At 35.9% G+C, this 16,086-nt stretch overlaps 1 protein-coding gene across 1 annotated transcript in view; it reads right to left on the bottom strand.

The window, feature by feature from the left end:
* Positions 1-583: 583 nt before the first annotated feature.
* LOC140676268 (uncharacterized) overlaps positions 584-16,086 on the bottom strand; it is a 170,797-nt gene continuing 155,294 nt past the window's right edge. The window contains exons 4-18 of the mRNA XM_072911161.1: positions 12,354-12,759; positions 12,106-12,258; positions 11,901-12,018; positions 10,013-10,351; positions 9,617-9,734; positions 9,412-9,544; positions 8,876-9,069; positions 7,349-7,493; positions 5,315-5,604; positions 5,219-5,273; positions 2,789-2,906; positions 2,139-2,312; positions 1,653-1,826; positions 1,289-1,530; positions 584-1,159 (exon numbers count right to left, since the gene is read on the bottom strand). Of these exons, the coding sequence (XP_072767262.1) occupies positions 983-1,159; positions 1,289-1,530; positions 1,653-1,826; positions 2,139-2,312; positions 2,789-2,906; positions 5,219-5,273; positions 5,315-5,604; positions 7,349-7,493; positions 8,876-9,069; positions 9,412-9,544; positions 9,617-9,734; positions 10,013-10,351; positions 11,901-12,018; positions 12,106-12,258; positions 12,354-12,449 (2,526 nt within the window). The 5' untranslated portion in view covers positions 12,450-12,759 and the 3' untranslated portion in view covers positions 584-982. The remainder of the gene's footprint in view (positions 1,160-1,288; positions 1,531-1,652; positions 1,827-2,138; positions 2,313-2,788; positions 2,907-5,218; positions 5,274-5,314; positions 5,605-7,348; positions 7,494-8,875; positions 9,070-9,411; positions 9,545-9,616; positions 9,735-10,012; positions 10,352-11,900; positions 12,019-12,105; positions 12,259-12,353; positions 12,760-16,086) is intronic.

Below are 16,086 nucleotides of genomic sequence, written 5' to 3'. Positions count from 1 at the left end.
AATTATTTATAATAACTGCTGATTATGTCTAGCAATAAGATCAATCGTAAAAAGATGGGTAGAAAACACATTATAATTAAAAATATATCATTTCAAAAAAGAAACACATAACAAAACACAATTTTATAGATGTTTATGTAAACATAAAATGTATATGCGGCCTAAAATATTCGAGACTATTGCATAAAGTATTCTGCCACTAAATAAACTCTTGTGTATATTGGAGATACTTTATTATTGATATTCAAACAGCAGTAATACTGGATTGCAAATGAACGTTTTAACTAATGTGGAGAATGACAGAGACAAAAAGCGTGATATCAACATACGTGAATTTTGTAACAAATTAGTGTATCGTTGACCACTAGAGGGTCGCGAAACTGCCTTCCTTTATATTTATAATAGCAATCGGTTTATCATGTCGATCGCCTTTAGCAGAATGGTTAACTGCTCCATACACAGAGCAATTAATTACAAGTAGTCTGCATTAATCTTTGCAAATTGGAGCCGAAATCTTCGGAGTACACCCTGCAATTTATAAGACTCCTTATTAATCAGATTGTGCAACAAAACTAAATCGTCCTATAAAACAAATGCAGATTTCTTTTTTTTAACTCTTCGACTGAATTGGATAAATATCTTTGTCACGAGAGCATAGTACACTGTTTGGTCTTTCAAGGAAATTTAAACTGATGCAAAACGGTACATAAAACAATTCGCGACATAATCTGTAACTTTCTTTTATTTACATTTGGTACATAATTAACAAATTAAATAAATATATATATGTAAATAAATTTCTCTGATTTCTCTAATTTTTTTTCTTATTTTTGGTCCTAAAATTAAAACAATCTCCTCATTTGTGAAGAATATTTAATATTTTAAATTGCACAATGTGTGGCAATTGTAAAATTATACAAGAAATACTTGTTGAATGTATTGTAATTGTAAAATTATGCAAGAAACACTTTACATCTCTTATTTATTCAATCTTATCAAGAATTGATTTTTGTGCTTCATAAATTCTTCGGCAAGATATCGTCATCAGTTCTTGCTCTTTAGCTGTATATAACAAACGAATAAATGATTGCACGCCGTTTCTTCCTACTACACACGGTAGTGATATAAAGATATCTTTGTCTAGTCCATGTCGGCAACCCTAAAATATATTTTATTTTTAAAAAAAGAGGAAGAATAAATAAAAATGTATTTTTAATTAAAATTTGCAAACAAGAAATTGTATATTAAATCTCAATTTAATTAATTTAAATAAATCTTAACAACAAACCTTCAGAAACGTTGAAACAGTGAAACAGGCACAAGTATTGCGCACAATAGCATCGACGATTTCACTTGCGCAGATACCGACTCCCCAGCTGTGATAACCTTTCTTTGAGATCAATTCGTTATCACTCTCGACGATTTTTGTATGCAAATCCCCCCAAGATTCTGGATCCGCTTTTGTGCCGATATCTTTATTTATGTCTTTTAAAGGCATGCCCATTACTGCAACAGCGGACCAAGCCGGCACTACACGTATGGAAATAGAAAATACAATTTAAGGAGATATCGTAATAATGAAGAAATCAAAACTAACTAAAAGTGTAGAATGTGTTCATTTCCATTTACGATGAATTTTATATAAATTTTACCAGAAGCCGGTCCGCTCTCGCCGATAATTAATGCTTGAATTGCGCTCGCTGAAATTCCGAGCTTCTGAGCGATAAAATATTGAAATCTACAACTATCCAGAAATGTTCCTAGTCCTATAACACGATTGGGTGGAAATCCTGATAGCTTCATAGCAACGTACGACAGGATATCAACTAAATAAGAAAATCAAAACAGTACTCTTTAATTTTATACATAACAGTATTCTTTAATTTTACACCTTATCTGGTTCCAAATAATGAAAAAAATATTTCTTTTAAACTAATGTTGTTATATTTATAATATTCCTGATTATAAAACTCATGCTGATTTATCGATTACAATGCATTTGATGTTATAAAACATTTTCATTGAAAGAAGATTAATTTGTTATTACTTATTAAATAAATGCAATATCAGTTTCCATTGAGAAAATGTCATATTCGTGCAATTTTTGTTATCAAATGCGTTAAATATAATAATGATACCTGGCTTTGAGAGAATAAGAAGAACGCTGTTCGGAGCATACTTGGAGACGTTCGGAATGATATCCTTGAAGATTTTCAGATTATGCTCTAGATAATCGGCTGGTTGCTGATCTTCTTGAGACTGGCTTCCTACTGTGATCACACATACAGCGGCGTCTCTTGCACAAGCGTAATCTATCGATGTAATAAATACTGAATGATTCATCATTTAATGCAAAATAATTAGTCTGTTATAGATGGCGAAGACTTAATATTTTTTTCACAATTTTTATATAAGCGATGTTTCTGACAAAAAAATAATAATAGACTAGGTCTTTTTCTATTTTTAACGTGACGCAGTTTACAGAAAAACTCAATTACTATAATTTCATTTGTTATTTTCTATTTTTTTTTTATTTCGTTTATCAACGCATCACTCGCAGTTTAATTTTATTTTAATTTTATTAACATCTTTGAAGATGTCTCAGAATGTAGCTAATAATGCACACGTACGTCACTTCCGGTGACTTTTTTTCCTTAACGCAAGCGCGCAATTTATTTATTTGAACATTAAAGCGCACTCATTTCGAGATAATTGTTCGTTACTCGCGCACAGTGTGATGACAGTCTCGCCGTTTTCTTCCCCATCCCCTTTTCTCATCAAGTTTCACCTTTGGTACCGATAATCTTGGGATTGCCGAGATACGCCGCCGCATGGCTGATGTCTTCTGCTTCCGCCTTGGCAAGATCTTCATTCACGTCTATCAGGACGAGCTCCGAGGCGAGGCGCTACGGAAAATCAATACAAGAAATAAACGATAGAATACAGCTTGGGCAGCCAGAGAAGCTATAAATTAATTAGCGATTACCGCTGCCCGGCAAGCAGTTTTATTACGCGCTTCAATCATCATTATGTAATGAACATTGAGATTCTCTCTCGGAAAGTGCATTAAGATACGATTTGTGGTGCGCGATCAGTATGCGAAGTTCCTTAATGTGAAGAATCATTAAAATTCGATCATATTTATTAAAGTATGATATCGAGACGCTGTTTTTAAGAAAGATTCACTTTGTCGGTTTCACTTTGTCTTGTCGTGACTGTACCTGGTGACACAAGCGATGTCTTACGCAGGGCGATAATTCATTCATGAATAATTACCGGGACCGGTAAAGCTTCTTCTCGTCGTAGGATTCTTCTGAGGACTACCTTTTCAACCCGGCAGGAGATTTGAATACATGGTCCCTTGCGATCGCATTAGTTATGGAATGTCACACGAGCATGAAAAATGAGATCCCCTGTCTGCACGTATTTCATTTTTCTCTCCCAATCATGATTTTCACATAAATATTTTCGATTTTGTATCTCTGCAGATTTTTTTACTTTCACGTGTACATCCTCGAGAATATCATTACATTATGGCGCAAAAAATCCAGAAAATATTATAACATTATATAAAATGACGCAGCTAACGAGAGTGGGTAAGGAAAGTCATCAGCAATCCATATTCGTTTTTGAGCGACGGATCGTTAAGCGTGTTTCGAGGACTAGTTCTAATTTGTGCAGACTAATTTGTGGTATAATGAGATATTCGGACAATCATGTAAATCACCTCGTAAAAGTTAATGGGCATTATTCTCCTAGGGCTGTATCGTATACAAATGCGTTTTTGTGGTAATGGCAGCGGACGGCGCGTATATTAAGTACGTTTTACGCTTGTGCATCGAACAGACGGACGTGTTTCTCTCTGATGGATGGTGCTTTCACGCGTCAAGACAAACGCCCGGCTGACTACAAAAAGACTTTTCGATATATTACGTTGCGCCCTCGCGCTTCCGATCTGTTACTTGTGCGCCACTTAATTATCATATACTTCATTAAGCGTAACTTCCGCATGAAATATTGTCAGCTGCTACATTTTTTCTGCGTACAACTGTGTGTAACTGTTTTTCAATAACTCTTGAAATATTTGTACAAATTCGTAAAGAAAGTGCAGCGTATTTGGAATACCTGTTTTATTTTAGAGTTCTGAAACTAAATTTGTGCTTTTTGATGAAATTCAAAATATTTAGACAAACGAATCATTTATTTTAAAAGACAGAAACTCAACAGATTTTTTACTCTGGATAGGACATCAGAATCAAAAATTTAAACTAATATCTAAATAATTAAAAAATTCAAAAAAATCAAAAAAGTATTAATAATTTTAAATAATTCCTAATTATAATGACAACTTTTTGTAATAATCATACATATAAATATCTATGTCGAAGCCAACATACTCTCTGTGCAACCAATGACTACACACTCATAATTTATCCTTATGTCATCATTAAAACAACTTTTGCAAACCAAAACACATAGGCACTTTGATTATTCGGCTGAGGAATTACAGTATGATTGAATAGCATATGTTACATACCTTACATACATTACATACATATATATTACACACATTAGCATCATTTTAATTATTTCAAGTTAGAAACACATACTATTTTACGTCAAATTCGAATAGAAAAAATACATTAATAGATCACAAAATTTAAAGGCAATTGTCAAAATTAATCTATACTACTCGAAATTAATTAATGTATAAACATTACAAAAAAAATGATAAAAGTTTTGAACTTGTACAAACTTGCCACATTCATAATGAATATTAACACTTCTGGCGATATTTTTAAATATTTTGTTATATGAATTTCTATTTAATTATAATATTTATAAATTATTAACAGTATCTCAAATATGCTGCACTTCCTATAACAACACGTAACGCAATAGATAATTTTAATTTCTCTGCTATCTCTCTTAACAAAATCATTTGAACATGTATACAGTGATCTCACGTGTAACGAACGGACATAATTGCCCTGTGTATTAAATATTGACGTAGATTTTGGCCCGGATATACGAACGACGTATCTTTTGTCGACGATTTTTATCCGGTATAATTCGCACAGCTTGATACGGACCGTCCGACATGACATGTCACAGCGGGAACAAAGCGAAAAGAATCAGAGAAAGAAACATACTTCGTATGTATAGTTGTAAGGAACCACTTACGGTAGATAGATCCGCGAGGTGGACCACGGTAAACCGTGGTAGTCGTCCGTTTGTGCTTCGCGATGATCTCGTTGATGAGATCTGCCAAGCTGCCACGACGCGAGGCACAGCTCAACCGTATCGTTCTTACTGTTGTTCGTGTATTTCTTCCCGTTCCTCCTCGAAATATCCTCGGTCGTTAGACGTTCCAGCCATCAGAACACCTTCGTGATCATGTCGAACAAGCGCCACCGAAATTTCGACTCCCATGAGTTGACCCAAATGATCAACATTAAGTAGGAATGCGTACTTTTTTGATGAAGGCTGACTGTCGCTCAAGAGGAAGTAATCCGTCATCGTCAAAAGCGCCGACAACGATGCAGTTTTGAGGAGATCCACGGCATTAATTTGATACGAGATGCGAGCAATTTTCTTTAAAAGCTATCATTGTCGGCGGTATAACGAGGTCTCTAATATTTCAGTTATTCTCAGCACCATCGTGACCTCCTTGTACATGACAAACTCCGTTATATGCTATTTAGTCTCTGTACACCGTAACATTATCTAACGAGAAGTCTATCGTCTGTTAGTTACGCCTAGTTTACGCCCTCCGTATTTCATCGCATACGAACACTATTGTTTGCCCTCGTAAATTTGCGGAAACTGAAACCTGAAATTATAGTCGCCCACGCTTATTACCCTCTACCGGAATGTATGTCGAGCATATGGATACATTGTTGCACCTTTATGACAAGGCAATTCACATGTTCCATTTAAATTTTCCCTTTGATATGAAACGAACACACAATTATCTAAACAATACAATGATAATATACGATTTCGTTCAGAATATTACAGTCAATTTTATATTATTCTTTCCATTATTCGATTGTTAAAATCAAATCAAAATAATGTTACGCGTGTATAAATATCTCATGAAATTTTTAAAAAACTTCTAAGTACAATTTTCATGAAATCTTGAATCGATTACTGTTATAAAATTTTATAAAATATTTGTATGCAAATTTTGTTAGGATTTTAGATAAAAAAAAATATTACAATCTCTTTTTATAGTTACTAAAAAAAGATATAAATCTGTCGGTTAATTATTCTGCACATGAGGCACATAGTCGACGTGTAACCGTTTGTGTTACGACCCGATAACGAGCGAAAGGATGCACGCTTCTTTACAACTTTCTATCGTCTTCTTCCTGTTATCCTCTCTTCCATGTTTTGCCCCGCTCTTTCCTATAGCCAAATTCCTTCTTCTGGATCTTCCATGGATCATTTGCATAATAGCCTTTTTGAAACGGCACACTAACGAGCCTACATTCAGGAGTCGTCCAACCTGTAAGACCCGCACGTATGCACACACATAAACCTACACATGTCGAGCGGGCCATTCCTTCATTCCGTCATCCTTTCTTAGATTAGATGCAATACACGAAGATCCACCAACATAAAGCATTACATCTTTGATTCTCCGAAACACAAATACGAATTATATGTGTTTGAATCACATAGATACAGCGCTATGTCTTATTCACGTGAAATTATTGCGGACACGTTCATATAGATTGATGTATCAAGTACATTATCCTCTTTTGATAAGACGAATTACATTGCACAAATAGATTACACATAGAGGCACACATTAATAAATTTTATATAAAATGTGTGTATATAAATGTATATCCTAGGAATGTATTAATATTAATATTAATATTATTATATGTAATGTATTAATATTAATATTAATATATAAAAATTTTTATTTGCGCGCAAGGTAATAGTAATTCACGAAATCATATTCGCATGTTACACACTTAAAAATATATTAATATAAAAATATAAAACGTGTATGAGTGTGTCAAAATTATACATGATATGCTTACAATACTAATGGAATATATTATGTAATTCGTAATTAGAATAGATATGTATTTAAATTGAAATTATTGCATGTTAAATATTTATATAAGTAAATTTGAATAAATATAGTAGCGGAACTTTTATCATATTTAATTAATTTATATTCAATAAGACAATGTATGTTGATTTTATATAATAGTAATATAATAGTAATATGATTATTATATAACATATAAAAAATATATATAAGTTTGAAATCAAAATTACACAAAAAAATAGTAATGCAAAAGAAAGTGAAGATTGTATCACAAACCTTGAATAGAATCGCAATAGCTACGGCAACGCCTTTCGGTGCGCTGCCTACAACAGCGACCTTGACACGATGGCCATCCACAAGATGTTCTGCCTGTTTGGTCAGTAAAAAGGTTACCGTGTTGCCGGTGACATCAGGTAATTTCCTTTTAGATTCCGACATATTCGATACGCCAATATTCTTTTCCGCTTTTCGATATAATACTGAATAATTTAAATAAATCGAAAACCGCTTGACATTGTGGATATGTTTCTAATTGACGTTTTCCAGAAAAATTTTGCGTTCTGTTAAAATTTATATAAGTGAGGAAAAGCAGACAGTCGAGAAGATACTTTTGACAGGAGGACAATGAAGTCGACAGATATTAATAAGTAGCTTTGATGTCGATTTAAAATGGAATAAGAATAAAAATGTGCAATAGAATATTGTAAATAAAATAGTTAAATTAGTTTTGTATGATGAAACGTGAGAAAATTTTCTGTAAAATTTTTGTATCTCGTATGCTTATAATGTATATATGCATGTACGAAATGTGAACCTTGAGTTATCTTGTAGCAGAGATATACGATCCGATTAACACGTTTAATCACAGGCGAAAGATGCAATCGATAAATTCAATCGCGCCGTACAAAATCAATTATAATCGAAGAAAAATGTTCGTTTCGTTATACAAAAAGATAAAAGCTCGGAACACAGATGTAGAGACGAATCGCCAATAGATAATCGCACCGGCCCCGCTATAGTTTTCGTTTTTCAAGGGCTAGAAGGTTGTGAAATTGATCGACAGCTGTTCGATTCGCACAGGTGGGACGCGCTGTGTTACTAAACAGATACGTTCAATTTCCGTTTTACAGGATATTCAAGAAGGGTCTTAGGAATATTAGTCTCCTTATACAGTTTATTAATCTTATTAATCCTTATTTTATCTTGTTTATATCTTGTTTTAATAATATCATTCAATTTTTACAAGTATTGTTTTTCCAAGAAGTTAAAATATTTAAATAAATTTCATACAAATTTAATGTCAGAGACGTCCGTAAAACGTATATGTATGAGACGCAACGATCATACTACAACATGAAGAAACATAAAACTAATGCAGAAAAAGATTGTAGTTTAAATTAGCCAATCTTCTTTAGAGCCGCAGCCCAGCCATACACTCGCTTCGCGTGCAACAGAGAATGCATTTTCATCCGCCCTTTCACCTTCCCGCCGTACATCGTTCGGCTTCGTAAATCAAAATTCGATCGAGCAAAAAGGAAACGATAATAAGCTTCGCACGAAACATTGCAGCGGGAGCTGCATGTACGAGTAATCTTAGAAGAACGCGACTGGTTTAATTTTCCAGGAAGTCGAATTTATATCGTTTATTATCGCGAGTGTATGCGGAAACCGGTCGCCAGGTGCATCGTCTTTATGGATGAAGATGCATTCTAAAACGCACGCTCCTCTTCCTTCCTCTTCCCTCGCAGTTTCCGTCGTAATATCCGTTTCTCATTCTTCTCTTCTCCTCGGTCTTCTCGTCACTCTTCAACGTCGATCGTCGATTCGCGAAGAATACCACATTCGCGCAACACATTGCGAATGCCATCGGCGCACCGTTGCACCGCTGCCTTTTCTTGATCGTTCAGCTTCTGTCGTACCGTGGCGCATACGCCCTCTCGACCGAGAACACATGGAACCGACATATATACATCTTTGTCAGTCCCGTGGGAGCAACTCTGCGAACAGAAATTCCTTGAGATTGTTTCTCCTTTCGCGTGGGGACATTGACGTGCGTATAAATACATTCGTTTAACTAAATTAATTAAATAAGTACCTTACAATTATTATTAGTAATAAATCTAATACCATATTTCTTTTATATTATATGTCTAATTAATTATTTTAGTATATTATAATATATATTAATAGCAAGCAAACTACGTTGAATTTTTATGCAATTCTACAATGATTTATTTTCTGAATTAGATCGTTAATTATCTCGGTTTTTTTAATTTAAAAATAATACTAGTGTAATAAAAATTTATTAGTTATTTACGTAACGTGTACGTGTGCCTTACGTGTATATATGTCGATACTGGCAATACTACTTTAGTATTTCTGACGATGGCGTCGACGATCTCGGCGGTACAGAAGCCGAGAGCCCAGCAACTCGGTCCTTTCTCGCCCTTCTTCCGATTAAGTTCGGCGTCGCTATAAACACAGTCAACATTTTATTACTTCCTTAAATTCTCTCGAGAATGTCTTGTGATCTTAGCCACTGACATTTTATTTACAGCCTCGGAGATGTCACGCCACTTCTCGGGATCATCCGCTTCGCCCATTCTTGGGTTTATGTCGCGTATCTTCGTACCCGCTACGTGAATGCTCGACCATACGGAAACTGTGTGAAACAGCAGATGTGATTGGAGGGTAAGAATCGCCGTTATAACTGTTAGGTTATTTATAACACAACTAAGCTATACATAATATTTCAACACAAAAATAATATTTACGATATGAAAATAAAACCTCTGTATATTTACATAATCATTGACGTAAAGATGAAAATAGTAAAATTATATTGTTAAAAAAATAGGCCAATACAAAAACCAATATAAAAATAATTCTTGTCGATTAATTGTAAATCTCTTGCAAAATTGTGATAGGGCTGTCAAATACCAGACGTGTCACCCTGCGCGCCGATATTCATACAACTGATTGACGTGTGCGCTAATCCCAACTTCTGACTTAGTAAATCCTGAAACCTAGAGCTGTCGAGCAGTGTTCCCGTGCCAAGTACTCTGCTTGAAGGAAATTTGGATAACTTCCAAGTGACATACGACATCACGTCGATCGGTTGAGTTACGACGAGTAACACCGCTTTGCAGGCCAACTTTGCAATGGTAGGAACGATCTTCTTAAATACTTCGACGTTGTGATTGACATTTAGTTCCTCGCCAGGCTTTCTTTCGCAAACCGCGATTACTACCACATTTGAGTCCTTTATTTTGTAGACATCTGAAATACAATTGATTGTAAATGTTATCATGGAATGTAAATCTTATCAGATTATTATGGAATTTTTAAATGCAAATACATTTTATTTTTAAGTATCTTTCCTTTTCTGAGAGATTTAAGGCATAAATCGCTCCGAAACCTTTGTAGAAGACACTTGGATATGCATACGAAAGAAGACGTAATGGGAAATGACTTTGTTTAGAATCAGATACACGTTCTCGAAGAACTCTCTTCGAAATGTTTCATTCAATCGCGCAATTATCACCTCGTCGAAAACGCATAGAATACAAAACGACTAGAAAGAGTAAGAAATTTTTTCTCCTTTCGAGAGAGATTTACCATCGAAAGAGATGCGCCGATAAAGATGGCGAGGAAGACAATCCGGCATGTGGTCGGAAAAATAAAGAGTCTCCGTAGCAACACCTTCACAAAATGCTTGTAGTAACACGCAGCGGTACCGCGACTATACGGAAGATACATTTACGACGGGGAAAGATGTTGTTACAGATAAACTTGGCAAGCCCGTAAAAAAGTCGTTCCACTTGTTCCAGTAATTGCTACCTCGCACGAGACAAGATCGGAAAGAACCATTCCACTATCCGATAGGTATAAATACCGGCAAAACCGGACGCTGCATTGTATGAAACTCCGAGAAAATTTGAACGAACCAAAGGCACATTTTTGAGATAAAAACGTGCGACAATTTGATGAAACTATTCACGAGGTCAAACTTTATCATTCCAGACTGTCCTTCTGAATTCCCACGAAAAATACTGCGTTTTTACAACTGGCTGCTCGTCAGAGGACGAGGTAACCGCGTGTTATATATACGTTGGAAGCAGAAACAAAATACCGCATCGTGAAGTTTCTCGATCATAGCAGAGATAAATAAGAGTGGACGAAATTTACGAGAGTGTCGGTGAAAAACTCGGGGGAAACGCCGGTTTGCCAGTGTGCGAGTACGCGGCGATGTAGATGAGAATCGAGATTAAAGGACAGGTCCGGAGGGAATCGTGGTCCCCAAAACTCTACTGCTCAACCGGGAATTCATTCCCCTCCTATGCAAGAGCATCGCGACCCGTTGTTTCTGACCCGCTGCACGTTGACAGGGGTCCGTTGACGGGTACAACTTGACGGGTCGTCACTTAAAATAGGTGTCGATCGGAGCAGGCGATCGCGCTGCACGGGTGACGCTCCGCAGGCTCATCAGTCCGAACGTATCAATCTGAAATTTCTGGAATTCGTGCTCTCGTGAATAAAACTGCCTTGCGTTTAACGCGCGGAAGGCCTACATCGTCCCATGGATGCTTACGATTCGTTGATCCATGACTATGAATAAAGCATGACGACGAGATCATCCGAAGTGTGAATCATGGTGACAACCTTAATTCTGGTTTTACTTTGACACGGAAAATGTGACAGACGAAGCGTTTCTTTTTTATAAGTATAATATATGATGAAAAAAAGAAATATAGTTGAATAGATTTATTTATTGTGAAATTATAGTTTTTTTAAATTAAATTTTAAATGTTCACAATAAAAGGAATACCTGATGTGCCAGTCACCAACGGACATCCTAAAAAGACACCAGCGTGCTGAATGTCTTCGGCTTCAGCGGAAGCCTTGTCCTGATTTTGATCAATCAAACAAACTTCACTCGCTATGCGCTAAAAATTACGAAATAAAATAATCACACAAAATAAAATAATCAGTCAAATGCTGCAAACGACATATGTTGTTTTGCATGTGCTTACTCTCATCAAGATTGCAATGGCACAGGCCATTCCGACCTTTCTTGTACCTACAATGGAAACTTTAATACGATGCGGATATGCATCACATGGTCCCAGCTGCCTCGTTATTAAAGCGTTCTTCGTGGTTGTTAAAATCGGAATTTTCAAATCAATCTTTATTAAAGATAAATTATTTTAGAATGCAAACATTAGTTTTTAAAATTTTTTATGCATCGACATATAAAAAAAAAACGTTAATCTCAATTTACGTCATCGCATTCAGTTTCATCTTGCGTTTTGCTATCGACGTTGCTCTCCTCTACATCATCATCCCTTTTAGAAACGTCCGACTCTTCGTCAGCCATGCTCCAGTTATTCCCGTTAGTTTACCGAACAGCTGCATGAGCCATATATTTAATGAAAACCCACCCATATGAACCTACTCGTCTGTGAATTTTACTATTCGTTTACTTTCATCTTTCTCATTCAAAACGTATTAATGTTTCAGATATATCAGTCACGGCACTTCATCACTCTCATTACCTCAATCGCGTGATTTCCTTTTTCTACGTTATTAACTCCGTGAACGCTCGTCGAGGTGGTCGCTCCTTCTCAGGAAGGGACTTAAATGAGGCGGCACTGCGAGTCTTGCTGCTTATGCAGATCCGGATCGACCTACGCAGAAACGAGGCATTGGTTTTTAAGGTGAATCAGGTACCTCCGTTATGAGGAAGAAGTAACGTTCGCAGAGAGGAGATAACCCCCGCGAGAGAGAAACTCTAGCTGGAAGAATAACGGCGGAACTTATCCGCGCGCCTCGCTGTAAATTAGCCGCAGGTAGTCTCGTCGTAGAAGTACAGGTACCCCCTCCGACCCCCTCTATGTCTCCTCTATAGCTTCATGAGTCGCCCGTGCACTCCCGCAATATACTCTTGCGAATAATATCTACGCACACGATTATTGTGTGCGTATGTGTGTGTGTGTGTATGCATGCGTAAAATACGTGCCAAGACTTATTAGATAATCACAGCGAGTGAATATGATTTTAACGACTGTTCCGAATGAAATAATTAACCTCGTGTCACATGCTAAATCATACGTGACTTTCTTAATCGCATTCTTGCAGACATAACTATAAATTTTTATTAAAGTTTTAAATAAGTTTTTTTTCTTTAAAGAGAAATATATTATCACCCGTAAAAGGAGATATATTTTAATATTTAATAATTGGTATAAAAGTCATTAATAAAAGTAGTTATTTTATTATAATATATTATAATATATTATGTCTTTGAAGCTTTGTCATAAAAACAAATAAACAATTATATTTATTTTCCTAGTTTTAATTTGTTAACTTTTGATAATTTAGCTTGTCAATGTTTAATAACTTTGTAATTATGTTTTTTCTTAATATTGAAAATTGTATAAAGAAACAATCTTCAAAAAAACCTTATTAAAGTCTTAAAAAAACAAATCATCAAATGTATCATTTATTTTCTTAAACGAGTGGACAAGAAGATTATTAACATTAACTTGCTATATTATCTTCGAGACAGGCCTAAAGACTGCAGGCAAACCGTAACGAAAAAAAACATGCTACGTCATATATTCTTTCGTACGTACGCGTTGAAAGTAACTCTTTGCGCTCGCGATATAATGGTTGAGCGACAATCTTAATCATCGGTAAAGAGACCAGTTGAAAAAGTAAAACTTTTCCATTTACTTTTGGTGTTCGCCGATAAATCATGCCTGTTGCATTTAGGAGTAGCAAACGAGGCGTTCCTGGTAGTTTGGGCATCACGTGGTTTTAACACACATTCAAAGATGGATCTGCCTCTCTCTCTCTCGAGGTCTCGTTTTCGCGCGTTGGTCCACGCGGTCCTGGCTGATTCACGCTCACGGACACATTCAATTTTAACGTTAATAATCGACGGGAAAAATGACGACCTTAAACACGGCCATTCATCAGAGCCGATCGATATTGCGAATGCGCCTTAACGACGGAGAGATACCATCGACCGTCCCGCTACAGAGTTATTGAATCGCGTCAAATAATATACGAGCCAATAATGTATGAATAGTCCTGCAATTATGGCCCGCCGATCGTATCTAAGGGCGCGTTGTAATTTAGTAATCGTTCATTCTCACTGCATCGAACGAAGAATCGACGAATATCGGTGAATATATCGATTGGCCGTTGTAGCTGCGTGATTTTTCACATAATGTTTGAAAAGTTTTAGGGAATACAATTTGCACGACTCCAAATCTATAAAGCAATCTCTGCGATCTCTGCGATTATTCGCTACCTCCTTCGATTCTCTCGGCAGCTCTCGGTTACCTCTCTAGAATTGTAATAGGATAATACGTTTTATATCTTTTTAATGACCCCGTGACGCTTGTAGCCATTCATAATGCCAGTTAAAATCAGTATCTACCAATTAAACGATTTCCTAATAACATTCAAGTCGGATAGAGAAGATGGTATGATCGGAGGTGAGGAAGTAATTTCGAATCTGACACTTATAGTTAAGCGCCGTGGATGAGAAGCGCACCCTGCTTCGGGATAATTAATTCTCTACCTTAATTAATCATGTGAATTTTCTCAAATGTCAAGATAGAGAAACGATACGAATTGATACAGCACCATTTCAGAAATTTTCCATCCGTGATAAAGTTTGTCGCGATCAACGTCAATAGATATCTTGTCAATTTTCACAATCCAGCTCATGCGTTTGAGACGCTATTGTAATTGCAATACTCGAACATAAGCATGCAAAAGAGGCCTTTGCACGAGGACACGAATCAACCGCGATAAAAGCGTGATTCGACGATAACGATGTCTCGCGAGGCAAGATTTAGTCGAGTGGACGGTGCAAACGAGTCTTCTCTTACCGCGGAGATAGTCCTCCGGAGGTTGGTCGTAAGCAACCGATCTTCTCTCTGGTACCCAGACCGAGTCAACTGATCCAGACACTGGCTCGCGCACATGCCTTTGGTGCACAATGGTTGGTACTGCAGCTGATACAAGTATGTTCGCCGTGCAACCGGAATTTTAATTGGCTATTTGTTTGTCCGCTACACTTCGTGGAGCTGCTATTGTCCGCCCTGCCGCAGGAGAACGACCATCAGCTCTCCTCTCTTCCTTTACCTCTTATCTCCTTCCTTCTTCCACACCCTTCCCTTTGCTCGCGGTCGCTTTTCATCGGCGCGGTATTAATCTACTTTTAAGAAAGAAAGCGTTCCAAGAAATCACCTCGTAGAATTGTGTTATTTAATCCTTGAAATTGGGAATCTTTTTTCAGAATAGCTGTTGTAAAAATAAAGTTTTGGGGTTTAATTGAATTTTTATAATCAGCGTATAACTATTTGTCATACATTATATATCGATTAAATTGTTTATGAAACAATATAGTAACTACTTTGTAATACATTGATATATCTTTATTAATTCAATTAATATTGTTACATAATATAAATTACGTTACTTTTTTCTTTTCAGCACTTGTTATAAACAAGTAACAGTACTTGCTTGTAAATTATTTGACACAGTCAAATAATTCTTTATAAATCTCCGCCTTTTTTATGATTTCCGGCTTATAATGATTATCTTTCAATTTATTTTGAATCTGATTTTACATTTACACGCGCGTCTCCATACTATAATCTTAATTATCTTTGATATTATTCTCAATTTCTAATGTGCATCCAGTGTATAATAAATTAATTTAACATGTCAGTCTTTATTCTTCTTGGCAATGTGTTTTAATTAATAAATAAATTAGAAAGCTATAGGTTTGTTTACCATTCGTATTAATCAACAGAACAAGAACCGATACAATTCAGCTGTTTAAAATCGACTACCTTGAAGTGAAGCAGAAAATGTCGCTCATTGGAATCAGCTCGAATCACGGTTTTATTTTTTATATTCTCTCCGTAATACTTATTCCAATTAAAATTATATATTTATTTTAAGCAAAATTCAAACTTTTAAATACCATGAAC

This window comes from Anoplolepis gracilipes, chromosome 2 (assembly GCF_047496725.1).
Source record: "Anoplolepis gracilipes chromosome 2, ASM4749672v1, whole genome shotgun sequence".
Lineage (NCBI taxonomy): Eukaryota > Metazoa > Arthropoda > Insecta > Hymenoptera > Formicidae > Anoplolepis > Anoplolepis gracilipes.
The sequence above is the reverse complement of the archived record's forward strand: the minus strand, read 5'-3'. Positions and strand labels throughout refer to the sequence as shown.